The sequence below is a fragment of the Heptranchias perlo genome, chromosome 4, assembly GCF_035084215.1.
Source record: "Heptranchias perlo isolate sHepPer1 chromosome 4, sHepPer1.hap1, whole genome shotgun sequence".
Lineage (NCBI taxonomy): Eukaryota > Metazoa > Chordata > Chondrichthyes > Hexanchiformes > Hexanchidae > Heptranchias > Heptranchias perlo.
Genome location: NC_090328.1, coordinates 114,549,079 through 114,577,036, shown reverse-complemented (window position 1 = coordinate 114,577,036; position 27,958 = coordinate 114,549,079). Strand labels below are relative to the sequence as shown.

Genomic DNA, 27,958 nt, shown 5'->3' with positions numbered 1-27,958 from the left:
CTTCCTTTGAATTTATACTGATTTTAGTTAATTAAAATCCTTTGACTTTCAGCATGTGGAGAAAATACGTATGGAAGAGGCTGCGGTGGAACATGTAAAGGAGGAAACTGTAGTTTCTCTATGTTCTGCTTACCCGATCCTTATGGCTGTTCCTGTGCGACTGGATGGAAAGGGCTCCAGTGTGATAAAGGTACAGGTTGTGGAAACAAGCAGTGACAAGGATACTTAACCCTTTAAGGACTCTGGCAATAGTACTAAACTCCAAACAAAAAAACACAGTGCTCGCATTATTCCAACAATCCTGTGAATGAAGAAATGCTCTTTGGTTCTGTACAGTCTTTAACAAACATATATTTCCATAAACAAACAAAAATTACCCCATAAAACAATGAAAGATCATCATTTGTTTCCAGGTTTTTATATTTTAAAAAAATCATTAAGCCTCAAAAATGGTTCAGGAGAGATTTTTTTATTGAATATGTACAACCAGAAGTGATTAATAACTAAAAAAAACTCCTTTGTCTGTAAATAATCAGTTTTCTTTTCTAACCATCAACAAAAAACACAACAGTGGTTGTTTTTTCTATTGCTGTCTATCATAACAGCTGTTTATGTTCACACTCGCTACATCTATCCTCCTGTGAGGAGTTCATAATAGAAAAGCACAATTGTAATATATTTATATAAATTCATCACTTGCCTGAAATTAAAGCTTTGCCAATTCAATCTTCAAAGTCTCACAGATTGAGGAGACATACCCTTCTCCCCTTCTCCCCTTCGCCCCTTTTATGCTTCGATTCTTCTACCCTTCAACCGTTGACCTTTCAACACTTCGACCCTTCTACCCTTTGACCCTTCTATCCTACGACTCCTGTTGATACACAAATTGCATTCTGGAAAGGTGTGCAAACTGCACATGCTCAGCATGTGGTGATGTGTTTGAACACTCTCTCTTAACTGCTGTAGAGTAAAAAATGTTCAGTCCAACCCCAGGCTTTTGAGTGAGGCCTTCAAGTAAACTCTTTACTTAACGTAATTTATTACCAACAGCGTTCATTTATCTGATTTTGCTTCCAGCCTGTGACCCTGGTTATTATGGAGCTGACTGTCTGCTGAACTGTGAGTGTGTCAATGGAGGAATATGTGATCGCTTCCGAGGGTGCGTCTGCCTCCAGGGGTGGCACGGCCTACACTGTGAGAAAGAAGGTAAAACACCATAATGTCATAACAAGAGCGTTAACAAGAGTGCCTTAATGTAAAGGAAACATTGCAAAGGGGAAATTGCAAATTTAGATAATGGAGTTGAGATAATCAGCCATGATCTAATTGAATGGCGGAACGGGCTCGAGGGGTAGGGTTACCGGCCCTTCAGGATTGTCCTGGAGACTCCAGGGATTGAAGATTAATCTCCAGGACACACTGCGAGCAAACCCAGGAGAAAAATCGCTGGGGCATTAAACAAAATTGTAGGGGTTTTTTTTCATTTTCTTTGACCACTTTCATTTATTAGTTGTACAAATATTGGAGATGGGCAAAAAAGGCTGTTTCACCGACAGTCAAGAATCATCCCATTGGGTAACAAAGAGTCTGTTCCCTTTCCAATTTGCCATGGGAAGACGCTGCACCCAGAGGATGGACCAATAGTGGGAGTGTGGGGGTCGGGGGTTCAAGGCGGGAGGTCATATGATGAAACCTCCAGGATTACAGCCAACCAGATTTTGCGACCCTATTGAGGGGCTGAATGGCCTACTCCAGATGGTGGTGTATGTCTCTGGATATTGGGTAAGGACATATTGGGTTCTGTTGTGATGCCCACTGTGGGCAAATAATCTGCCAGCATGTCATTCACTGTTTAGGCTCACACATGAGGTATGGCCACTTGGGCAAGGTATCGAAGGGTCACTCTCACCCGTAGAACCATAACTCAGCAAGGAGTCATTGATCCCAACAGGAACAAAACAGTCTCTCTTCCAGCCCCTTTTACCATACGGTCGACATTGGCCCTGATATTGCTGGGGTCGGGTTGAGCTTGTTGGTGCAGCCGATGCGCTGACCCAAGTTGAAGTTTGCAGGTCATGTGGAAGGACATCTCATTAACATTGGGCGCATTTCTGGCATCTACAAACATATGAACAATGACAGACAGGAAAAGACCCTCAGGTCCATCCAGCCTGTCCCATACAATCGTGATAGCTTATGTATCACGCTATATACACCCCCCACCCCACACCATGTGATCTCCTGGCAGAGGCGAGAAACCAGACAAGAACCCAGGCCAATATGGGAGTAAAAGGTCTGGGAAGTTCCCTCTGACCCTTTTGGCGATTGAAACCAATCCAGGAGATCACTCTGGCCCTGAATTCTATTCATTACATTACTTACCTTTTGTAAGAGGTGATCTACGCCCCAGCCAGGTCCAGCTGTCTGCCTGCCCCTAGGACACAGGAACATGGCTGCTCCCTGACCCTCACAGGGGAGCCCGACCCCTACTCCCTGACCCCAGCCACGTTACCACACAGCACTTATTGCAGCTTCTTCGTCAAAGTTATCCTGTTGTTTGTAAATTTTATTTTCTCTTCCAGGTTTTGGCGATGTGCCTCCTCAGTTAGTGGATCCCAGTGGTAGTATCGAGGTGAACACTGGAGTAACCTTGCACCTCAACTGTACGGCGACAGGACATCCGCTGCCCGTCCACGGCAACATTCAGCTCATAACACCCCACGGAAGAGAAGTTAATGTAGGTACTTTGGGAGAATGGAAGTTTCATCCAGCTCTCCCAACTCAGCACCCTCGATGGACCTGTTTGTGTACTGATGCTTTCTGGGGTGGTAGGACATGTGTTCACCCCCCTGAAATTCCCTAGATGTTAAGTTTCTGATTTCAGTCAGCTTGTGTGGAGGACAGCACTGACCAAAAGTGAAATCTGAGGTCAAGTCAGTTCACAGCCGTACTCTTTATCTCCCAGTGCTTTCATGAACTTCATGGGTATGTTATAAACACCTGGGAGTGATTCTGAGCCAGAGCACTCATCTTACATAGAATTACATCGCATTTACTGCACAGAAACAGGCCATTCGGCCCAACTGGTCTGTGCTGGTGTTTATGCTCCATACGAGCCTGCTCCCACCCCTCTTCATCTCACCCTATCAGCAAATACTTCTATTCCTTTCTCCCTCATTTACTTGTCTAGCTTCCCCTTAAATGCATCTATGCTATCTTGTTTTCTGATGTTATGTGAATCCTTCAATGATATTACTGTCAGTTTGGTTCAATTGATAGCATTCTTATCTCAAAAGTCAAAAGGTCATGGGTTCAAGCCCCACTCCAGTATCAGAGCACATGAACTAGGTTGAGAGCATCATTGCAGCTTTAAGGGTGTGCTACATTGTCAGAACTGCAGTCCATCAGATGAGATGTTAAACCAAGGCCCCATCTGCCTGTTTAATTGGTTCAGCTGAATATAAAAGACCCCATAGCACTTTCTGCAGAAAAGCAGGGTGATGTCCTGGCCAACATTCCTGCTCCAAGATACAGATTACCTGGACATTCATCTCATTGCTGTTTGTGGGGCCCTGCCATGGATAAAATGCCTACGCAACAACAGTGAGTACATTTCAAAATACAATGATTTGGTTGTGAAGTGCTTTGAGTGACGTGACGTGCAGTATAAATACAAGTTGTTTTCTTTCTGACCCTCTGTGCATTTATTCTTCTTAATATTGAAAAAGGGAAACTTTTTATTTTTGGAAGACCCCCAGGGGGTCATTGAAGTCCAAGAGTTCACTGGTTAATTAACTACTGAACCCGGTGGCAAATAATGGAAATAAACTTTATTGCAAAATACCATAGTTATTCTTAGTGGTAGGAGAGCTGGTCATTGACGACGCTGGGAAAGAGACAAATTTCTTGTTTGAATTATGTGCAAAACACTGGAAGAAAATGATTGAGATCATTAAATGAACCAAACCTGTTTCTGGCTGAGATAATCCATGCCTTTAGTCACATCAGCTGCAAACTGCATCAGCTGCTGTGAGGATAAGGTGGAGGCAGTGCTGTGTGCAATGGCATAAGCTGGGTCAGTGTCGAGGACTCTGCTACTTCGCAGAAATTCCAACAAATTTCCATGCGGTGCAAATTCAATCGCTACATACAAATATCCTGCAAAAGTAAAACGAGAGACTTGCATTTATATAGCGTCTTTCATGACCTCAGGACCTCTCAAAGCGTTTTACAGCCAATGATGTACTTTTGAAATGTAGTCACTGTTGTAATGTAGGAAATGCGGCAGCCAATTTTGCACAGCAAGATCCCACAAACAGCAATGTGATAATGACCAGATAATCTGTTTTAGAGATATTGAGGGATAAATATTGATGAGGACCCCGGGAGAACTCCCCTACTCTTCATCAAAATAGCACCATGGGATCTTTTACGTCCACCTGAGAGAGCAGATTGTTTAATGTCTCACCCGAAAGTTGGCACCTCTGGTGGTGCAGTGCTCCCTGGAGCATCAGCCTGGATTTTGTGCTTAAGTCTCTGACGTGGGACTTGAACTCACAACCTTTACATAACTCAGAAGTGGGGGGTGCTACCCACTGAGCCACGTCTGACACTGTTTAGTGTCAGGTAGGTTTAGTGGTGCCACCCATGATAGGAGGACTGAAAGGTACGTACAATAGTCAGTATGAATACTTTTAATATTTGCTGCTAATTCGTTGGCGTTGGCAGGCATAAAACGGACGCCTAAGCGTCCAATGCGGTATACGCGCGCACTGGATTGGCGTCTGCATCTCGCAGGCAACGAGGCCCAATTTCGGGTGAGCCTCGGGCTTCTGGCTCCTGGTTTGCACTCCCAGTGCTCCGCCTATTTCAAGCCTGAAAAGGGCCGAAACAAATTTCCATCCCTTAGTCTTCAGTCCTCTCGTGAGATCGACTTTAATTTTCCAGCCTACGTTCTGGCAGCTAGAGGTTTAAGGAACAAGCACGCAATGTCAAAGCCAATATTGTACGTATTAGCATTTCAATTGAAATTTCTTCATTTAGGAATAAAAGCAAGCACAATACATAACACTTGGAAACAGTAAGCATTAGCCCAGCTGCATTAAGAAGGAATCAACCCAAAATGTGTTCACAGTGCAAATAGGGTTCAAATCGTTCACTTTTGGGAATAAATGCCCACATTCTGAAATCCAAACTGATTTTCAGTGCTTATTTTGGCCATATTTTCAGTTGACTGGGGAGGTCAGTGATTTTCCTGAAAAAAGTAGTAAAATTTAGTGCAAATATTTCAACATTGCTCAATTCATAAACACGGACCGTGCTCAGTGTAAACTTACAAGGATTAACAGGCATTAGTTCTGGCGCAAATATCGAACCTGTGAAGTAATTTTCTCTTTCAGTTACTTTGGAGGAAGTTCAGAAACATGGGGCTCGATTTTACAATGGTGGCGGGTTGGCAGCGGGGTGGGGGGTGAAGGTGCGCGTGGCAAACCCGCATTAACAAAACTTACCGTTTCTGACGCGATCGCACGTTGATTGCTGATGATTAATGTCCTCTCCGGGTTTCGCGCCCGGCAGCCGGTCTGATTGACAGGCTGGCTGCCGTCAGGAGCTGCAACACGAGGGGCGATGAGGCAAGAAAGAGAGAGAGCGAGACGTCATCCGGCCCTGGGAACGGAAGACCCGGGGGTGGGGGGGGGAGAAGGGAAGATTAGGAAGACATCGGTGGGGTGAAGAGTGGGACATCGGAGCAGGAGATATCTGACATCGGAGCAGGGTGCAAAGGTAGGTTGATTTTGTGTTTTCACTTCCTTCTATGGTTTTTGATGTACTTTATTTAGTTTCTTTTTCCCTTATCCGGCCCTTAGTGCCTGGTTTCACCAGGCGTGAATCAGAAGCAGTGGGCAAGCCGCCCAGGTAAGTTTAAAAACCTTTCTAATTACTTCATCTGTCACAGGTAAAGTGCCTTAAGTTCCTCAATGAGGTACATTTGGCTGTTTAACTGTTCTCGGGTCGCCCGCGCGCACACAGGTCGGTCCCTGGGAAACTCGGAAGTCAACGGGTTGGAGCCGGCTTCCGAACCCGAATGGGATTTCCGCAATTTTCAGCCCCAATGCACCAGCAATTGCCTCTTAAAATCACCCCCATAATGTGGCGTTATTAAAGGTAAAATGACACAAAATATTGTGAAATAATATAGTGAATGTATTTTTAGGTGGTTTTTTTCAGTGTTAACAAATAAATTGATTTGAATTTTTTTTTTACTTGGTTGGGGGGACTATCTCTTAAATATAATCATTGAATTTTATAGCACAGAAGAAGGCCATTCGGCCCATCGTGCCTGTGCCAGCTCTTTGAAAGAGCTATCCAATTAGACCCACTTCCCTGCTCTTTCCCCATAGCCCTGCAAATTTTTCCTTTTTAAGTATATATCCAATTACGTTTTGAAAGTTACTATCGAATTTGCTTCCACTCTCTCGTTCGTGCAGTGCATTCCAGATCATAACAACTCGCTGCGTAAAAAAAATTCTCCTCATCTCCCCTCTGGTTCTGCTCTAGAAGGTCAAGGCCCAATAATAATATAACTCTGCTCAGCACAATTTGGTCCATTTCCTGTATCTGATATGTATGCAGATGTTGAACTAAGTTCAGGCCCCTCTTAAGTGTTTTGCTGAAACTTTTGGCAATATTAATCCTCCCATTCTGATGCATACTTGAGAAGGATGTTGCATTTACAAATCATCCCTTACACTGTTGCTTCTTCATTCCAGCCTACAACCACAAAGACAATAACGCACCCGGCCAATCATACCATAACGTTCTTCAGAGTGTTGAAAATGTCACCGTCAGATTCAGGAGAGTGGGTCTGCCGTGTCAAAACAGCAGTTGGGATAGCTGTGAGACCATTTAATGTGTCTGTCAAAGGTAAGTTATCATTGCATAGAAATTTACAGCACTTCAGACCCAACTGACCTATGCCGGTGTTTATGCTCCACACGTGCCTCCTCCCACCTTACCTCATCTCAACCTAACAGCATATCCTTCTATTCCTTTCTCCCTCATGTGTTTATCTAGCTTCCCCTTAAAGCATCTACGCTATTCGCCTCAACCACTCCATGCGGTAGCGAGTTCCACATTCTCACCACTCTCTGAGTAAAGAAGTTTCTCCTGAATTCCCGATTGGATTTATTGGTGACTATTTTATATTTATGACCTCTAGTTCTGGTCTCCCCCACAAGTGGAAACATCTTCTGTACACCTATCCTCCCAAACCCCTTCATAATTTTAAAGACCTCTATTAGGTCACCTCTCAGCCTTCTCTTTTCTAAAGAAAATACCCCCAGCCAATTTCAGACTTTCCTGATAGTTATAACCTCTCAGCTCTGGTGTCATCCTTGTAAATCTGTTTTGCACTTTCTCCAGTGTTTCTGTATTCTTTCTGTACTATGGGGACCAGAACTGTACACAGCACTGTAAGTGTGGTCTTAGTCAGCCTTGGTATGTACAATGGTTATGGTTGTGGTCACACAACATGACTCCATTTTCACAGAGTTATTTTAAAGAACAGTGGGATGTAGCACATGGCCACACAACATGTAACTGCCATCATCCTCCTGCATTCAAACGTTATGAAGGAAATGGCAAAATGAATATTAAGCCCCTGAAAATATTATACATGGCAACAAAGATGTGCTTAAATAATCTGAACCATGTCAAAATGTTTTTTTCAAATTCTAAAAAAGTGAAAATAATCCCTTCACCAACCATGTTCAAAATCACTACTTACAATAAATAAAACACATGGTTTGTCGCAGTGTGACATTATGTGACAAATTCCACAAATTCAGACACCTACACAGTGCATGAGTCCCATAGTGCTGCATACAAAGATGAGGATGAGGAGAAGGAAAGGGAAGAGGCTGAGGTACACAAAGGGATATTGATGCAGCAGGTATTCATCTTTTTTTTTCAATTTCTGTTTATTTTTATTTGCTTCAAGTAATTCCCACATCTGGAATCTGCACATGTACTGCAGACGGCAATGTTCCCAGGAACAACATGCCATATATTTCCATTTACTGTAGCTTAAATGCCATCTGACGCTGTCCTACCATCAGCTGTTACCTTAACATCCCATCAGAAACTAAGAAGAAATAAATTTATTAGATGTTATTTACAGAACTAAATGTTTCTAGTGTCTACGCTGTGCTTCCCCTTGGTGACCCTCTAAGAAATGTTTCTTCAACACTTTTCCATCATTGCTGCCTTAACTTACTGCCAAATGTGCACTTTCAACAGTCCCTCCTTCACCTCAGACCCCTCCGAGTAAGGTCACCAGTGGCACTCGATATATTGTTGTTGATGCCAATGTTGAGCCACATATTGGAGATGGACCAATCATCTTAACAAGACTCCTGTATAAACCCGCTGGAGCATTGCAGTCATGGTCATCAGTTGAAGGTAAGGACATGTTTCTACATGGTGTCATCTTGTTTAGAGGAACCAACAGTGTTATAACGTTAGCAGCTGAGGGGCTCCAATGGAATGGCAATACCTTGGTTCAGACCTGCAATCTCCACAGGCTCAGTTTGCAATCTTGGTGAGCAACGGTCATGTGCTTCCTGACAGGAAAGGAGGAAACATCAGTGGAAAGTCATCCATGTTGTGTTCTCAGATCTCCAAACGTACAGTCACAGAGTAACATTGGCAGACACCTAGGGGCAGGGTGCCTGTCTCTCCTCTCAGTGAGGGTTGTCCGTGATGTGGGGAGACCAAAGAAAGGGGAAAAATATGTCAAAAAGAGCAATGACATTGGGTATAGAGTTGGGTGTGAATTTGCTAAATCTTGGGCCATTTTTGCTGACTTTTACTTCCTCCATGGCTGAATTAAAGATAGTTATTTTTGTTAGTTTATTATTTCAGATGACTTGTGGTTGGCAGTTTTCTGCCATTGCTGCTGTTACGGTCATATTGCAAAAATTCAACGGAAGTAAAATGTCTCTTTTATAGTTGGTCAAGAATTAGGAGAAAAAAATAGTTACAAAAATAACCACAAATTATTGAAGCTGTATGGAATTTTAAATCAGAAACAATTCCTGGATCTGATGATGTTCTGATACATATTATTTATTAAATAAAACCTGTTAGAACAGATGTCTGTTGTTTGAAAATGAAATGCAAATCAGTGGAATGAAAATCGGGCGGGCTCTGCGTCGGGCGGGCTCTGCGTCGGGCGGGCTCTATTAGGAGGATGATCCGCTCCATCAGATTACTCCCCATGTGGTGAAGAGGGAGATTTACCCTAACGGATATTACCTGATACTTGGGAAACAACTAACGGAGATGGAAAGAAAGAAAGAAAGACTAACTTTCATTTATAACGCTCCTTTCATGACCTCAGGACGTCCCAAAGTGCTTTGCAGCCAATGAATATATAATGTTGTAATTTAGGAAACACAGCAGCCAATTTGCACACAGCAAAGTTCCACAAACAGCAATGTGATAAATGACCAGATAATCTGTTTTAGTGATGTTGGTTGAGGGATAAATATTGGACAGGACACTGGGGAGAACGGCCCTGCTCTTCTTCGAAATAGTGGCCGTGAGATCTTTTACCCGAGAGGGCAATCGTTCTGCAGATGTGAAAGAGTGTTCTGTCCTTGCTTCACATCAACAGAACCATTTATTTTCATTTGATAATTTTTGAAATACTGGATAGTGGGCTGTTGTGCTCCTGCAAATATTAACCAGGGTAGCCCAGTGAGTTGGGAGGCTTATAACCTTGTAACTTGTATCAGGTCTCATTGTTCATTGAGGGAATTACAATAAATAAACATTTCCTTGAGTTTATATGCACAGGGAATGTTGACAAGTTTCCCACATCAGTTTAGCTGGAGTTAAATACTTCAGGTCGTCGACTTTTGTACAGGTTTTTCTGCATCTGACTGACATGGAATTCTGATTTGGAATGAGGCTCATAGTGTGTGTAAACATTTAAAGGGAAGGAAGAAGGAGCAGAAATGCCATGTGTTATTTTTATTAGGAGGATATTAAGATGCCATAATACATTTTGTTGTGATTTATGCCATCCTGTTATATGTTTGGGAACTGTTGATGAGTTTGTTGAGATTTGGAGGACTCCATTGTGTCATATCCATCACCAAGACTGCCTACTTCTACCTCTGTAACATCTCCCATTTCCACCCCTGCCTCAGCTCATCTGCTGCTGAAACCCTCAGCAGCAGATGAGCTGAGGCCTCGTCCCTCCCTATCTCTGTAGCGTCCTCCAGCCTTACAACCCTCTGAAATCTCTGCGCTCCTCCAATTCTGGCCTCTTGTGCATCCTCGCTTTCCATCGCTCCGCCATTGGCGGCTGTGCCTTCAGCTGCCTAGGCCCTAAGCTCTGGAATTCCCTCCCTAAATCTCTCCGCTCCTCTCTCCTACTTTTAAGATGCTCCTTAAAACCTACCTCTTTGAGTTCTAATATCTCCTTATGTGGTTCGGTGCAAAATTTTGTCTGAAACCAGCCTTTGTTACCTCCTAGACTCGACTATTCCAATGTTCTCCTGGCCGGCCTCCCACCTTGCACTTTCCGTAAACTTGAGCTCATCCAAAACTCTGTTGCCCGTATCCTGACTCACACCATGTCCCGTTCACCTATCAACCCCCTGTGCTCTCTGACCTACATTGGCTCCTGGTCTGACAACGCCTCAGTTTTAAAATTCTCATTCTTGTTTTCAAATCCCTCCATGGCCTCGTCCCTCCCTATCTCTGTAGCCTCCTCCAGCCTTACAACCCTCCGAAATCTCTGCGCTCCTCCAATTCTGGCCTCTTGTGCATCCTCGCTTTCCATCGCTCCGCCATTGGCGGCTGTGCCTTCAGCTGCCTAGGCCCTAAGCTCTGGAATTCCCTCCCTAAATCTCTCCGCTCCTCTCTCCTACTTTTAAGATGCTCCTTAAAACCTACCTCTGAGTTCTAATATCTCCTTATGTGGTTCGGTGCAAAATTTTGTTTGATAATCGCTCCTGTGAAGCGCCTTGGGACATTTTACTACGTTAAAGGCACTATATAAAAGCAAGTTGTTGTTGTTGATGTTATTGTGAATCAGAGTGTTCGGGGATTGTGGGGGTGGGGGGAGTTTAATTCTGCAGTTCTTCAGACCTACTAATACCGTTGGTTCAGTGAATTGCTGGAATGACTCAAAATAAGATGTTTTTTTTTTACCTTCAGTAACAGATTCATCAGCATTAGTGACGTTGGACAATCTACAACCAATGTGTCAGTACAATGTATGCGTACAGCTAAGCCGCCCAGGAGATGGAGGGGAAGGACATCCTGGTCCAGTGGCAAGTTTCTGGACTGAATGCCCAAGTAATGGATCATACCCATTTTCATTATTTATTAATTAATTACCCCTATGTGCGCTTTGTAACAATTCTGTACAAAAATCTAGGACAATTATACAAAGGGAAAAGATCTTTATAAAACTAACCCTTAAACCAGCTATCCTTAGCGTCACCAACCCTCCAGGATTGTCCTGGAGTCTCCGGGGTGGGGGGGGGGTTGTGGGCGGGGGGGTGGTGGTGGTGGTGGGTGGGGGGGGGTGGGCAGGGGGCGGTGGTGGTGGGTGGGTGGGTGGGGTGGTGGTGGGTGGGCGGGCGGGGGGGGGGTGGGCGGGCGGGGGGAGGGGTGGGCGGGCGGGCGGGCGGGCGGGCGGGGGGGTGGGCGGGCGGGCGGTGGGGGTGGTGGGCGGGCGGGCGGGGGGGGTGTGGTGGGCGGGGTTTCCCAGATATCCTACAATTTTGACATAAGGACATCTTTTATTTTTTTTGTTGTCGGTTTCCCGCCTGATTAACAAGTCTTAGATGGGGGGGGTGTCGGAGATCATGGGGTTGGGGGGGGGGGGGGGGGGTGAGAGATCATGGTGGGGGGTCGGGGGCGGAGATTGTGGTGGGGAAAGCTTTTAGTGACTGACCTGCCTCTTGAGAGCGGGTTGGTCCCCCACCCCTCATACCACCTCTGTTAATACCGGAAATGGACAGGATGGAGGCAGGTTTTAGATTTTTTCAATTTTTACTGCCGCCCCCCACCCCCCCAACCCATCCGTTTTTCTGAGTTAAAATTTAGGTCCAGGAGGACGTAGACAGACTGGTGAAATGGGCAGACACATGGCAGATGAAATTGAACGGAGAGAAGTGTGAAATGTTGCATTTTGGTAGGAAGAATGAGGAGAGGCAATATAAACTAAATGGTACAATTTTAAAGGGGGTGCAGGAACAGAGACCTGGAGATGCACAGACACAAATCTTTGAAGGTGGCAGGAAACGTTGAGAAGGCTGCTAAAAAGGAAATGGGATCCTTGGCTTTATTAAGAGAGGCATAGAGTTCAAAGGCAAGGAAGTTATGCTAAACCTTTATAAAACACTGGTTAGGCCTCAACTGGAGTATTGTGTTCACTTCTGGGCACCACATTTTAGGAAGGATGTCAAGGCCTTAGAGAGGGTGCAGAAGAGATTTACTAGAATGGTGCCAGGGATGAGGGACTTTAGTTATATGGCGAGGTTGGAGAAGCTGGGATTGTTCTCCTTAGAACAGAGAAGGTTGAGGGGAGATTTGATAGAGGTGTTCAAAATCATGAAGGGTTTTGATAGAGTAAACAAGAAGAAACTGTTTCCAGTGGAAGAAGGGTTGGTAAACAGAGGACATGGGTTTAAGGTGATTGGCAAAAGAACCAGAGGTGACATGAGGAAACATTTGTTTAAACAGAGAGTTGTTATGATCTGGAATTCACTGCCTGAAAGGGGGGTGGAAGCAGATTCAATAATAACTTTCAAAAGAGAATGGGATAAATACTTGAAGGGAAAAAATTTACAGGGCCATGGGGAAAGAACAGGGGAGTGGGACTAATTGGATGGCTCTTTCAAAGAGCCGGCACAGGCATGATGGGTGAAATGGCCTCCTTCTGTGTTGTAACATACTATGATACTATGAAGACGTTCTTTAAAACCTACCTCTTTGACCAAGCTTTTGGTCACCTATCCTAATATATCTTATTGCGGCTCGGTGTGAAATTTTGTCCGATTAAACTCCTGTGAAGCTCCTCGGGACATTTTACCACTATAAAGGTGCTATATAAATGCAAGTTGTTATTGTTGAAGCATTACTGTGCATTTGGCTCCTCTGTACCTGTCCTGGGATTGTTGCATGTTGACACTGAATGATAAGATTGGCCTGTTCCACAGCATTGAAGTACAAAATCTCACACAAAAAAAACTCTTCTTAAAAAAAAAAATTGTTGTTGTTCCTGGGGTGGATGGCATCTGTTTCTCATTGAGGATACGTGCCTTCCTCTGAAAACAAGCACCCATTTCACCCTCGGAGCTACCCCGAGCCCAAGCCAATGGAATGAACAGCCAGCTCCAGGCCACCGCCAATACTGCCTTTAATTGGCCTCCAGGAAGTGTGTGGAGGAACAAACCTATGGAGAGTCCCTCTCCGATTCTCCCGCCCGCATGGAGATAGTTGACTTTCCCTTTCATCTCCCCGTACAGAATAGCTGACAGCAACCATCAAGCAACTCGGGGCATTTGACCTCCTTTCCCTCTCACGTTCCATTATGCTTTGTGCCACCACAGGCTCACTCTTCCTTTAAGGAATTTTCTTCTCTTCCCCATTTTGGAGATTGAAGGTTAGGTAGCTCAATAAATGGAACACTGGTCACGGAACTAGAAGGTGTTGGGTTCATAATCCCTTCAGGGTTCACTGATTCTGTGGGGAGTAAACCGGAGGCTGCAATGACTGAGCAGTGCTTCTAGCATCTCCTGCCTGTTTGGCAATGGAAGGAAGGATCATTGTTGCATCCAAATAGGCATTTTTGTGCCTAAGGGAGACTGCTCTGCGCAGTTAATCTCTCTTCCTTCAGGGAGAGCTCCACACTGTACACCATCCCCCATTTTTGTCGAGGGTATCGGATATCGACATAGGTCTCTAGCATTATGCTTTGTCCTGGCTCTGGCAATCCCCTCTAGTGCCTGTGACGTTGTAGATGGAGAATCAGAGACACATAGATCAGCACCATGGGCCGACAGCCATATTTGAAGGGGGGGGTCAGCAAATAGGCCCCACGTGTGGAGGTGAGTACCATGGTAGGAGGTGCCTTTGGAACATAGGAATAGGAGGACGCTATTCAGCCCCTCGAGCCTGTTCCACCATTCAATTGGATCCGGGCTGATCTGTATCTTAACTCCATCGACCCATCTTGGTTCCATAACCTTTAATACCCTTACCCGACAAAGATTTGACCAGAGAGGGAGATTACTTTGGCGTCACTGACCTCCAGGGATTATGGCTTGTGCTGAAGATCTTCTCCATGTTTGAAGTGTTATTGCTCTGGAGACATGTTCAGAGTTTATGTTAGCTCCAAAGCTGGTCTCAGGCGGTGTCCCATTTCACTATTAGCTGTAGTCAGCAACAGAAATACTGTGAAGATCATTATTTGAACCCCTGTGTATTGGGTGAAGTGTCATGTTGTCCAGGGCAGTACAGTGAGTCAGTGGCTCTTTTCACTGTAAATTTTGTATGAACTTAGTGTTTGTTCAGGCAGCTTCACTAAACAAACATTTCCATGTGTTTATATGTTAACAAATTGGCCGTAGTGCTATGTGCCAAAGAAAGAAAGACTTAAGAGCATAAGAAATAGAAGCAGGAATAGGCCATTCAGCCCCTCGAGCCTGCTCCACCAATTAAGATCATGGCTGATCTTCGACCTCAACTCCACTTTCCTGCCCAATCTGAATATCCATTCATTCCCCTTGAGTCCAAAAATCTATCAATCTCAGTCTTGAACATATTCAACGACTCAGCATCTGCAGCCCTCTGGGGTAGAGAATTCCAAAGATTCACAATCCTCTGAGTGAAGAAATTCCTTCTCATCTCAGTCTAGACTTGCATTTATACAGCACCTTTCATGATCTCAGGTCATCCCAAAGCGTTTTACAGCCAATTAAGTACTTTTGAAGTGTAGTCACTGTTGTAGGAAACGCGGCAGCCAATTTGCACACAGCAAGGTCTCACAAACAGCATAGATAATGATCAGATAATCTGTTTTAGTGATGTTGGTTGTAGGGATAAATATTGGCCATGACACTGGGGAGATACTCCCCTGCTCTTCTATGAAATAGTGGCCGTGGGATCTTTCACATCCACCTGAGAGGGCATGCAGGGCCTCGGTTTAACATCTCATCCAAAAGACGGCACCTCCGACAGTGCAGCACTCCCTCAGTACTGCACTGGAGTGTCAGCCTGGATTATGTGCTCAAGACTCTGGAGAGAGGCTTGAACCCATGACCTCCTGACTCAGAGGCGAGAGTGCTACCCACTGAGCCACGGCTGACAAATATTGTCAGCAAATCTTTGCTGCATCTGTGAACATGGAATACTGATTTTGGAATGATTGGTGCAGTGTTTGAAACTCTTTAATGTGCTACAAACATATAATTGATCTTAGCCAGTGTAGCAGAGGGGGACTTACAGTACTCCCAGATTAGGGAGGGAAAGAATGATCCTCATTCTCCCTCTTGATCACTATCCTCTGACCCCTAATGTAAGTACAAGTGTGTAAATGTTCACTGAGGACAGAAATGAGCTTGGCTGTGATACCTTACATTGTAGAATAGCTTGCCAACACTCGTCTAGACTCACACACAAAGAAAGGCACTGGGATAGGAACCAGAGGGCTCCCAGCACTGTGAAACTGTATCCCAACCTGGGATTGAATCCCAGAGCTTAGGGCCTAGGCAGCTGAAGGCACGGCCGCCAATGGTGGAGCGATGAAAATCAGGCATGTGCAAGAGGCCAGAATTTGGAGGAGCGCAGAGATCTCGGAGGGTTGTGGGGCTGGAGGAGGTTACAGAGATAGGGAGGGGTGAGGCCATGGAGAGATTTGAACACAAGAATGAGAATTTTAAAATCGAGGTGTTGCCGGACCCGGGAGCCAATGTAGTTCAGCGAGCACAGGGATAAGCGGTTATCGAGACTTGGTGTGAGTTAGAATACAGGCAGCTGCGATTTGCATGATACAAACAACCATTTGTAGCAGGGTTACCTAAATGGAGGAAAATATAAGCCTAGAAATTACTGTTGTCAATATTAAGGAATGAACATTTAACATGTTCATGTGTCATTTATCTGTCCATTATTTTATCTGAGCCCTTAACCTGTTAAAATAAATAATTTAACACCTCTGTTAAAATTGCGGATAAGTAAATGTCAGACAAATTAGGTATTTGTACAGATATATCACCACCAGTAATTTCTAGGGCTACACTGATTTTAAAGTAATGTTTATTTCCCGTTTTCAAACAAAATGATAATCTTAAGCCTATCTCAATAAAAGGACTGGCATTTTTTTATTTTAATCAGTGACATTTTATCCTTATTATCAAACTGTAAAAATGTCGATAAACACAAGCAGTTGATAACAAAATAATGAAGGGTTTTGACAGAGTAAATAAAGAGAAACTGTTTCCAATGGCAGGAGGGTCAGTAACCAGAGGACACAGATTTAAGGTAATTAGCAAAAGAAGCAGAGGGGAGATGAGGAGAAATTTTTTTATGCAGTGAGTTGTTATGATCTGGAATGCACTGCCTGAAAGGATGGTGGAAGCAGGTTCTATAGTAACTTTCAAAAGGGAATTGAATAAATACTTGAAGGGGAAATATTTGCAGGGCATTGGGGAAAGAGCAGGGGGAGTGGGTCTAAGCTCTTTCAAAGTGCTGGCACAGGCACGATGGGCCAATTGGCCTCCTTCTATGCTGCACGATTCTATGATATCTGTTCTTCTTTGTTGTGTGTGTGTGTGACACAGGTCTCCCTGCTCCGCTGGGTTTCAAAGTCCTGCCCAAAAGCCAAACGTCCCTTAGATTAACATGGCAGCCAGTGCCTGGGACACTGGAGGAAATCACGTACCACGTTGAGTGTCATGGAGTCAATGACAGTAAAGGGAAACCTACCACCTTGGAGGTACCTGGGAACCTGTCCAGTCTGGAGATCGAGGGTCTGCAGCCTAAACAGCAATACCAGTGTCGAGTGCGAGCACACACCAAGTCAGTGGGAGAGTGGTGCGACATGGTGACCTCATGGACCTACAGCAACAGTAAGTTATTCCCTTCCCAATTACTGCTTCTAGAGTTTGTGTCCCCACCATTTAAAACATCGGCGTTTAAATCGGGCAGTTGCTTTTATCGACCAATAGGCGAAAATCGTTAACCATTTGTATTCATGTCAATATCAAAGTTGCTGGTTATAGCCTCTTAAGTGCTTTGTTTATTTGTGTTAACTGATATAATCTAGAAAAGGGAAGCCTAAGAGGTGACCTGATAGAGGTCTTCAAAATTCTGAAGGGTTTCGATAGGGTAGATGTCGAGATGTTTCCACTTGTGGGGGAGACCAAAACTAGGGGCCATAAATATAAGATAGTCACTAATAAATCCAATAGGGAATTCAGGAGAAACTTCTTTATCCAGAGAGTGGTGAGAATGTGGAACTCGCTACCACAAGGAGTAGTTGAGGCGAATAACATAGATGCATTTAAAGGGAAGCTAGATAAACACATGAGGGAAAAAGGAATAGAAGGATATGTTGATAGGGTGAGATGAAGTAGGGTTGGAGCATAAACACCAGATTTATCTTTCCTATATGTACGGGGAGACCAAAACTAGGGGCCATAAATATAAGAGGAAATGGCTTCTTTCTGTGCTGTAAATTCTATGGGCTCGATTTTCGCACCCCCGAGCGGGTGCGTTCGTGGCGGGGGGGCTGCGAAAATCGGGAATTCCCGGGGCAGGTCCGGGTTCCCCAGTGACGTGCTGACATGTGCGCGCAGCCCCCGCATGCGGGACTCCCGCTGGCAATTAAAGCCGGCTGGGTGCCACTTAAAGTAATCATTAAGGTATTTCAGCTCGTTTAGAGACCTGATTAACATGACATTTTAGGAGGGTTGGGATTTTGCAAACAACTGGGACTGTTTCCCGTACTGGGGGAAACACTCCCAGTTCAAATGGACGTGTTGCAGCCATCAGCCTGTGGCAGCTGCAAAGGTCCATTTGACAGGTCGGGGGGAGACCCTCACTCATTGCAGGAGGCCACTCTATCACTTTGGACAAAGTTTGGCCTCCACCACCCACCTCCTAACAATAAAATTCACCAACTTGCACACTTACCCCGGTGTCCAGACACATGTACCTACCTTGCGGACCCCCTCAAATGTACATCTTCCGGATGGGGGCCGCCGTAGCTGCAGTCATAACCTCGGAGGAGGGCGAACAGCATTACCAGCCTCACCGGCCATGCCTTCTACCTCTGACACGTGGAGCTCCACAACACAGTGCTGTGACACATCCACCTGCACAGCAGGAAGGAGGGCAACGGCAGAGAGAGATGCGTCGCAGAAGGCACTACCCTCGCCACAGGGTCCACAGACCGAGGCTCAGCTTCCTGGACCTCTCTGAGCAGCAGTGCACACTGAGGCTCAGAGTCACTCGACATGTAGTCATGGACATCTGCAGCCTCCTTCATGCCGAGCTGCTCCCGGCTGGCCCGAGCACCATCTTCTTACCCGTCGCTGTCAAAGTCACCACTGCCCTCAACAACTTCTCCTCCGCATTCTTCCAGGGTGCCACCAGGGACATCGCCGACGTCTCTCAGTCGTCTGCACAAAAGAGCCCTGCAAATACACCTACACCCACTCTACAGTGACACAATGGTGGCATCAGGTGTGGGTCTTCATTGTGATCCTCAGGAACGGGCATTATTGCACAAACCAGACAAGATTCGCAAAGACGTGGCAGTAGTGGTGCCAATATAATATGTGATGTGAGTTGATCAGAAATTAAATAGAAGTAAAAACCTTCTATTTGCCTTACACTTCCTACTGCACAAATGTACTGCACGCCCTGTGGCTGCAGCACAGGTAGTGGCAGGTTGAGTGAGGCTGACTGTGAAAGAGATGCATGAGAGGGTGAGTATGAGATAGAGCCATAAGATTGTATGAGGATTGGGTTGAGTGGTAGTGTTGGGATGAGTACTGGCGAGGTGAGTAAGTGCAGGTAAGATGAGGATGAGGTTTGAGTGGGTGTGAGGAGTGATGTGATAGAGTTGTGTTGGCAGTGCAGAAGGAGATGTGGGGTGGGGGCGGTGATGTGGCAGACGGAGTGTAGGGGAATGAGTAAGTGTACTCACTTCGGCTGACCTACTTAGGTGATTGAAGCGCCTCCTGCACTGTATGCAGGTGGGCGATATGTTGGTGTTGCAGGTGACCTCCTTTGCCAGGCCTTCTTGGTGGCAGAGGCAGGCCGCTTCCTCCCGCCTGCCGGGGGGGGGAAGATCTCTGTCCTCACCCTCCGCCTCACCCCATCCAATGATACCTGGAGTGAGGCATCATTAAACCTGGGAGCTGCTCCAAGCTGTAATTTTTCCTATTTCCTGCAGTATCAGTCAGTGGAGGACTGCCCCTTTAAATAGGGCTCCTCCAGCTGACAGCCTATGCTGCACCTGCGCAGTCCGCCCGCTGCGCAGCTTTCCAGCGCGAAACCCGGAAGCACAGGTAAGTGGCTCCAATCAAGCTGCAATCGCTTGCGGAGCACCCCGATTTCACTGGGCGCGTTACCCACGCAATCCTGCCACCCTCCTAATATCGGGCCCTATATGTTCCCTGAACTCCTGCCTTGCATCAAAATTAAGACTTGACTTGCAGCTTTATATAAATGTATTAATTTTATTACCTTTTTTAATTTCCTTTAACTGTATATAAATGCTCTGAGACGTCTTTCTGTACACAAGAAGCGCTATAGAAATTCAACTGATTAATGTTTACATTAATTTAATTAATTATCTCATGCATTACATTAATTAATTAATATTTCTTATTAAATGCTTTAAAAAACAGGGAATGGGTGGCAGTGTTTTACTGTCCTTTCAAGTCTGGGGCCTGGGTTTAAATTCAGTTCAGACCAAAGGAATGAAAGTAATTTGAGGCATGGTAGCCCCCAGAATTTAGGATACGGTCCTCACCACTTAAAACATCTACATTTAAATCGGGCAGTCGCTGATATCGACCAATAAGCAAAAATCATTAACCATTTGTATTCATGTAAATTTCAAAGTTGCTGGTTCTAGCCTCTTAAAGTGCTTCGTTTATTTCATCTAGAAACCGCTGTGGTTACTCATTAGTTCCCACCTCGTTTAGGTGCACCTTGTTTGGTTTCTTCAATAGTGAGCTACAGTATATAGCAGAGTACTGTCATATATAGCATGCCTAGCAACTCGCCCACATTCATGGGGAGTCTCACATGGGAATCACTATCTCCCGCCCCTCCTGTAATCTCCTGTGTGGGTAGACCCTATGAAGACGTGTCTTTCCCAACTTTCATAGTATTAGTGAAAATCCACTATTAAAACCATGCATAGTGGGCATATCGCTATAAACGGTGGGGACTATATATATATTTGTGTGTATAAATTCTTGAGTTGGCAATGCTCTAATGGTAATGCCTGCTATTCTTACCTCCTCCAGAAGATGGCATTGTAACCTCTAAAAGCCAATGTGACGAGGATGCCTGTTATTATTTGTTCCAAAGGGAGCTGGAATCTCAATCCGTTACAACAAATACATAGCATTTCCCCTGATTAACTGGGAACAAGGCCACAGGAGACTCACTAGCAATAATATAAAACATATATTTATCATTGCTTTAAGCCAAGTTGTGCGTTTGTAGGATCATACATCACAGAAGGAGGCCATTCGGCCCATTGTGCCTGTGCCAGCTCTTTGAAAGAGCTATCCAATTAGTCCCACTCACCTTGCTCTTTCCCCAAAGCCTTGTAAATTTTTCCACTTCAAGTATTTATCCAATTCTCTTTAGAAAGTTATTATATATTCAACTTCCACCGCCCTTTCAGACAGTGCATTCTAGATCATAACAACTCGTTGCATAAAAAAAAATTCTCCTTATCTGCCCCCGGTTCTTTTGCCAGTGACCTTAAATCTGTGTCCTCTGGTTACCGACCCTCCTGCCAGTGAACAATTTCTCCTTATTTACTCTATCAAAACCCCTCATAATTTTGAACCCCCTCTATTAAATCTCCCCTAAACCTTCTCTGCTCTAAAGAGAATAATCCCAGCTTCTCCAGTCTCTCCACATAACTGAAGTCCCTCATCCCTGTTACCATTCTAGTAAATCTCCTCTATACCCTCTCCAAGGCCTTGACATCCTTGTACAATGGATATGCAGGGATGAGCCCAGCTCATTCTCCGAGACTTTACCAGGATTCCATTGTATGTGTGGTCCCTCAATAAGTTAGGTACGTAGGAACAGGAGTAGGCCATTCAGCCCCTCGTGCCTGCTCCGCCATTTGATAAGATCATGGCTGATCTGTGATCTAACTCCATATACCTGCCTTTGGACCATATCCCTTAATACCTTTGGTTGCCAAAAAGCTGTCTATCTCAGATTTAAATTTAGCAATTGAGCTACCATTGTGTGAATTTGAGAGCAGAGCACAGTGCAATTAATACCAAGGTCATGTTTATTTCAACAGAAAGGCCTCCCGCTCCTGCCAATGTGAAGATTTTTAACATATCCGACTCCTCGGCTTTCATTTCCTGGTTAATCGAAGACGGCAACTCAATATCTTCAATCGTCATACGTTACAAAATCTACGGTGCGGAGGATTACACTCAGGAGACAGAAATCAAAATGAGAGAGAACGTCGTTTCGCAGTTCCAGTTAAGAGGGCTGGAGGCAAACTCACCCTACCTGGTGGAACTCTGTGCAAAGAATAACATTGGGGAGAGTCACCCTAACCCGACCATGGAACTGCACACACTGCCGAGGTCTGCAGGTACAGTTTCCCCAACATCAGTGATAAGAGTGCAACTTGTGAGCGTGTACTTCCTGTGAGTGTATACATGTCATTGATAAACTCCTGGTACGTCTAAAAGAAATCGTAAAGCCTGTTTAATGCAGTTACATGAAGTTCCTCTGTCTGTTATTTGAACACAGGCACTGACCTGCTTATCTTAAATTAGTCAACACCTGAGCTAAAGTAGCTGACAAAGGAATGTTAAGTGTTTGTTAATATCTCCGACAGTACTTTCTAGGTTCAGATGTATAAAATATTAACTGTGACTTCTTTCTGCTTTTATTAAGTGCTTATTGATTGAAATGAGTAACCAAATAGTTGCCTCATGCAGAAAATAAATAAGGTTTTTTTTGTTATTATAAATTATTGTGGTAATCCTGTCTGATTACAAGCACAGTTTACAATTATCAACAAGCAATATATAGGCAGAGGCCAACAATTCAGCATAAGTCAGTGATTCCTGATCCCAAGGCAACTAACTCTTGGTCCCACCCATTTAACGTGCTGATAATTGAATTGTTTTACATCCGTCTGTGCAATGCCAGTGGGTGTAAGTGTTAATGCCAGTGGCCAGTGCACTTCGTTGCTGTATCATGACGTGGACACTTAAGGCTCAATAATTGTAGCATCTTAACTTCACATTTTTGGATGTAAAGTGTGATTGTGTCGCTGAGTGCTCCTGGTGCTCGCAGGGAGCTGGGAGATTGCGGGCTGATGGCGCCTGAATTACTATCCATTTAAATCCGAGTTACATTGTTATCTCTAGGAGAGTTTATCATTTGGAATTCACAGTCTGCCTAAAATTAGTTGGAATTGTCCCCAGTAATTGGTTAGCTTGATGCTTTTAATCCATTAAGTTAAAGAATTACCACTTTGTTACATCAATGTGAGAATTTATTAACTGATATTAACACCCCCTAAATGTGACTTAATGCCTAGATTGCCATTTACACATAATATAAACTGGTGTAAAAATTATCAACTATTGGGAACTCAGCCCTATACAGTTTACTGGGATAGCATCCCTCTGTATCTATTATACAAGGATGTCAAGGACTTGAAGAGGGTGCAGAGGAGATTTACTAGAATGGTACCAGGGATGAGGAACTTCAGTTATGTGGAGAGACTGGAAAAGCTGGGATTGTTCTTCTTTAGAGCAGAAAAGGTTAAGGGGAGATTTAATAGAGGTGTTCAAAATCATGAAGGGTTTTGATAGAGTAAATAAGGAGAAACTGTTTCCACTGGCAGGAGGGTCGGTAACCAGAGGACACTTTGTTTAAGATAATTGGCAAAAGAACTAGATGGGAGTTGAGGAGAGGTGTTTTTACGCAGCGAGTTGTTATGATCTGGAATGCGCTGCCTGAAAGGGAGGTGAAAGCAGATTCAATAGTAACTTTCAAAAGGGAATTGGATAAATACTTGGAAAGGAAAAATTTGCAGGGCTATGGGGAAAGAGCAGGGGAGTGGGACTAATTGGATAGCTCTTTCAAAGAGCCAGCACAGGCACGATGGGCTGAATGGCCTCCTTCTGCGCTGCATCATTCTATGATCATTTTCATAAAGTATGAAGTCCCTGAGATATATGAGCGTGTTCATGTTTCTTTCCAGCTGAGTATTACAGTCGCCAGCATGAGGGGAGACTGCTGTTGTATGCCATCCTGGGTTCAGCGGGAATGACCTGTCTCACAATCCTATTGGCCTTTTGCATCGTGCTTCACTTCAAGAGGAACAACTTCCAACGGAAAATGGTGCAAGCTTTTCAAAACAGCTCGGTAGGATCGCGCGACCAAACATTGCCAGGTCGAGAGCATCGTTTCCTACTGCGGGATATTGCCAAGAGTTTCACAATAGTAAAATGTTCCAGTTTGTACAGAGCTCAATAATAACTCCGAAGAGTCAGGAACGCAGCATAGGTCTAGCCAATCCTGAAGTGAAATCCTGTTTGCCATACAATGATCCACTATAGGATCAGGAGGAGGCCATTCAGCCCCTCGAGCCTGTTCTGCCATTCAGTTAAATCATGGCTGATCTGTATCTTAACTCCATCTACCTGTCTTGGTTCCATATCCCTTAATACCCTTACCTAACAAAAATTTATCAATCTCAGTTTTGAAATTTTCAATTGACCCCCAGCCTCAACAGCTTTTTTGAGGGAGAGAGTTCCAGATTTCCACTACCCTTTGTGTGAAGAAGTGCTTCCTGACATCACCCCTGAATGGCCTGGCTCTAATTTTAAGGTTATGCCCCCTTGTTCTGAATCTTAAACACCTTATTTAGATCACCCCTTAATCTTCTATACTCGAGGGAATTCAAGCCTAGTCTATGCAACCTGTTCTCATAATTTAACACTTTTAGCCCCAGTATCATTCTGGTGAATCTTTGCTGTACCCCCTCCAAGACCAACATATCCTTCCTGAGGTGCGATGCCCAGACCTGAACGCAGTATCTCCAGATGGGGCCTGACCCGAGCTTTATATAACTGTAACATAACTTCCACCCCTTTGTATTCCAGCTTTCTTGAGATGAAGACCAACATTCCATTAGCCTTTGTAACTATATTTTTGTACCTGTCCACTAGTTTTTAGCAATTTCTGTATCAGGTGGCCCACTGATTGACTGACTGGCACTGGCAGCCAGTTCTACTTCAGACACAGGAAATAGTCAACACAACTTGGAAACACTGCACTCTTGACTTTGATTCAGAGGCCTCAAAAGTTCACATGCCGTGATCCCAGAGCAGGATCGTAACCCATAGTGCCCTTCAGCACTGACCCCATCGGAGTTTGTGGAGTCAGTGGGAGGGCACCTATTTTACATGGGGCCGTCAGGTACCGGTGCCAGGGCTGCCATGTTGAATGTGGTGATAGCCCCCAAGACATGATGGTAAAGGCACTGATTTGTACTAACTGAGGGCGAGGGTCTTGTGGCAGCCTCCTCTCCCTCCAAGTTAGGCCCAGCACTCGGCTGCTGAAGGCCTCAGTCTCAGTCGAGGCGTTCAGTGAGACCCTTGATGCCACTTTCAGACAATCTCTGCCCCATGATGGTCCCTTGTCATCTCTTGTGGCACTGCAATCTACCCCCACTGCAGCACTGCCAGTATTGTGTGCCCTTCCACTGGCCAGCTCCCTCTTGGCAGCAAGAATCCCCCTGGGAGCCCGACAGTGCCTCTGAGACATAACCCTGATCCAGGCAAACGAGTCACAGTTGATCAAGGCCAATTGGAGGGGCAGTTGGAAGTCTTGTCCTACTGGAACTCCGCCCCAAAGAGGAAAATCCCAGCGCGTCTCTTGTAGCTGAACTGGAGTAAACAATATTAGTGGTTTTTAAGTGTTATTTTTTTAGCAGGTTAACTCTCAGCCTGTCTTTTCTTTTTCCTTTGAAGAGGGAGGAGCCTGTTATTCAGTTTAATTCAGGCACCCTCACTCTGTCCAGGAAACCAAAGCCTCAGTTGCGAATGCCAATAGTCTATCCTGTCCTCCAATGGGATGACATCAAATTTGAAGACATTATTGGTGAAGGGAATTTTGGACAAGTCTTGAAGGCCCGTATTAAGAAGGATGGACACAAAATGAATGCGGCCATTAAAAGAATGAAAGGTAAGATGGCCATAATGTCAAAAAAACTCCTTCATTGACAAAGAATAATTATTTTTACAGGAACATGGGAACAGGAGGAGGCCATTCAGCCCCTCGAGCCTGTTCCGCCATTCAATTAGATCATGGTTGATCTGTATCTTAACTCCATCTACCCCCATTCTTTCCATAACCCTTAATACCCTTACCTAACAAAAATCTAGCAATCTCAGTTTTGAAATTTTCAACTGACCCCCATCCTTTTTAGGGGGAGAGAGTTCCAGATTTCCACTACCCTTTGTGTGAAGAAATGCTTCCTGACATCACCCCTGAACTTCCTAGCTTTAATTTTAAGGTTATGCCCTCTTATTCTAGACTCTCTCACCAGAGGAAATAGTTTCTCTCCAACTGATATGAAATATATAGAGATAAAGATACACAACACACATATCATATCTTCCCAGACTGGTTGTGAATGTAGTTTTAATCTGTGTGTGTCCTCTGCTGTGCATGTTTAGATCTACATCATACAATTAGTATATAAAAAGGCCTGCCTTTGCGCCTAGATTTACACAGGTCGACGTTGAAGTGACCGCTTCCATGGGGCGGGAGGTGGTAGCAGTAGGTCCACTGTCCGCCTGATGGAAACGGTCGGAGGCCGGAATCATTTTCTTGCTCTTTCGGGCTTCCTTGGAGTTCCATTGACCAGCTGATTAGAGCTGCTCGCCAATCGGTGGAGGGAGCAACACAATAAGGCTACTCCTTTGTGGAGCCAAGGGGGTGGGAGGCGATTGCAAGGGAGGGTCGTACATCAGGGGGAATGGATTTTTTTTGTGAGGCCAGAAGGCGCATTAATGTTCCTCCTGACCCTACAAAAATAATTTTAAAATATTATTCTCACAGCCTCTGTTTCACATTTCTTATTGTTTTTTCTTTCCTGCTTAACTTGATTTTAAGACAAGCTGTGGCTGAATCTACATTATTATTCGTAGATAATCTACCTTCTAGCTGATTTCTTTGTCTATATCTCCATGCAAACTCTCAACTTGGGTTGCCAACTCTGGCTGGATGTATTCTTGGAGGTTTCATCACATGAGCTCCCTCAAACTGCCCCGCCCCCACATTCCCCCCATTGGTCGCCCAACATGCCCATCCTCACGGCACACCGCCTTCCCACGGCCTATCAGAAAGTGAACAGACTCTTCATTACCCGAATGGATGATTCTTGACTGTCAGTCAAACAGCCTTTTCTTACTCAACTATTCAACTCTTCCATTTTTATAACTAATAAACCAAAGTGTTGAAAGAATTTTATTTTATTGCCCCTGTGATTTTTCTCCTGGTGTTTGCTTCCAGCAGTGTCCTGGAGATTAATCTTCGATTCCTGGAGACTCCAGGACAATCCTGGAGGGTTGGCAACCCTAATCTCAACCCATCTCTGAAAGATATCAGTCTCTGTCAAAGCAACCTACCCTCTGAGCTGAAACTTCCTTCTATCCTAGGATCAAGGAACGGGTTAGATAACCTTGAAGCACTATTCATTTCTCAAGGTGGAGTTTAATTAAAACTTTACACAAATTTACGTGAATTTTATTTCCAAGATTTATCCAAAAACTTGGATATGGACTAAAAAAAAAGGAGCAGCTCTCATTTTTACATTTGATTCTCATCCTTGTTCTCCAATCCCTCCATGGCCTCATCCCCTCCCTATCTCTGTAACCTTCTCCAGCCCTACAACCCTCCGAGATCTCTGCGCTCCTCCAATTCTGGCCTCCTGCACATCCCCGATTTCCTTCGCTCCACCATTTGCAGCCGTGTCTTCAGCTGCCTAGGCCCTAAGCTCTGGAATTCCTTCCCTAAATCTCTCTGCCTCTCTACCTCTCTCTCCTCCTTTAAGATGCTCCTTAAAACCTACCTCTGACCAAGCTTTTGGTCACCTGTACTAATATCTCCTTATGTGGCTTGGTGTCAAATTTTGTTTGATCATCGCTCCTGTGAAGCGCCTTGGGATGTTTTACTATGTTAAAGGCGCTATAGAAATGCAAGTTGTTGTTGATTGGTGCATGAAATGGTGAGAAAATGATACCGTGGATTTTGCCATTTGCTTATTCTTAGCAATGGCAATTGAAAGTTAAAAGTCACTAGTATTATTGGAGCTAATTTTGCCCTAGCCCTAACTGTGATTCTTACTCCTCCTGTAGAATATGCCTCCAAAGATGATCACCGGGACTTTGCTGGTGAACTGGAAGTTCTGTGCAGACTTGGACATCACCCGAATATAATCAACCTGCTGGGAGCCTGTGAACACCGGGGTATTGGTCCTTATAGTCTTCTCTCTCTCTTATTGTATGGTACAGGCGACAACTGGGATAGAAATACACCAAACACAAACTGGCAGGCAGTCATGAAGCACTGCTTCAATCTGTGTGCTGCTGTTTTTATAACATTTCTGTGGAAGAATACTAGT

The 27,958-nt window shown here is 44.6% G+C and overlaps 1 protein-coding gene across 2 annotated transcripts in view; it reads left to right on the top strand.

Annotated features, from left to right (window-relative positions):
* Positions 1–27,958, top strand: part of tek (TEK tyrosine kinase, endothelial) — a 75,651-nt gene that overhangs the window by 32,576 nt on the left and 15,117 nt on the right. For both annotated transcript variants that reach the window (XM_067983476.1, XM_067983475.1), the window contains exons 7-17: positions 53–190; positions 1,078–1,206; positions 2,583–2,737; positions 6,771–6,924; positions 8,299–8,460; positions 11,230–11,370; positions 16,866–17,153; positions 21,596–21,898; positions 23,528–23,691; positions 25,302–25,515; positions 27,693–27,803. In XM_067983476.1, coding sequence (XP_067839577.1) covers positions 53–190; positions 1,078–1,206; positions 2,583–2,737; positions 6,771–6,924; positions 8,299–8,460; positions 11,230–11,370; positions 16,866–17,153; positions 21,596–21,898; positions 23,528–23,691; positions 25,302–25,515; positions 27,693–27,803 — 1,959 coding nt within the window. The remainder of the gene's footprint in view (positions 1–52; positions 191–1,077; positions 1,207–2,582; positions 2,738–6,770; positions 6,925–8,298; positions 8,461–11,229; positions 11,371–16,865; positions 17,154–21,595; positions 21,899–23,527; positions 23,692–25,301; positions 25,516–27,692; positions 27,804–27,958) is intronic.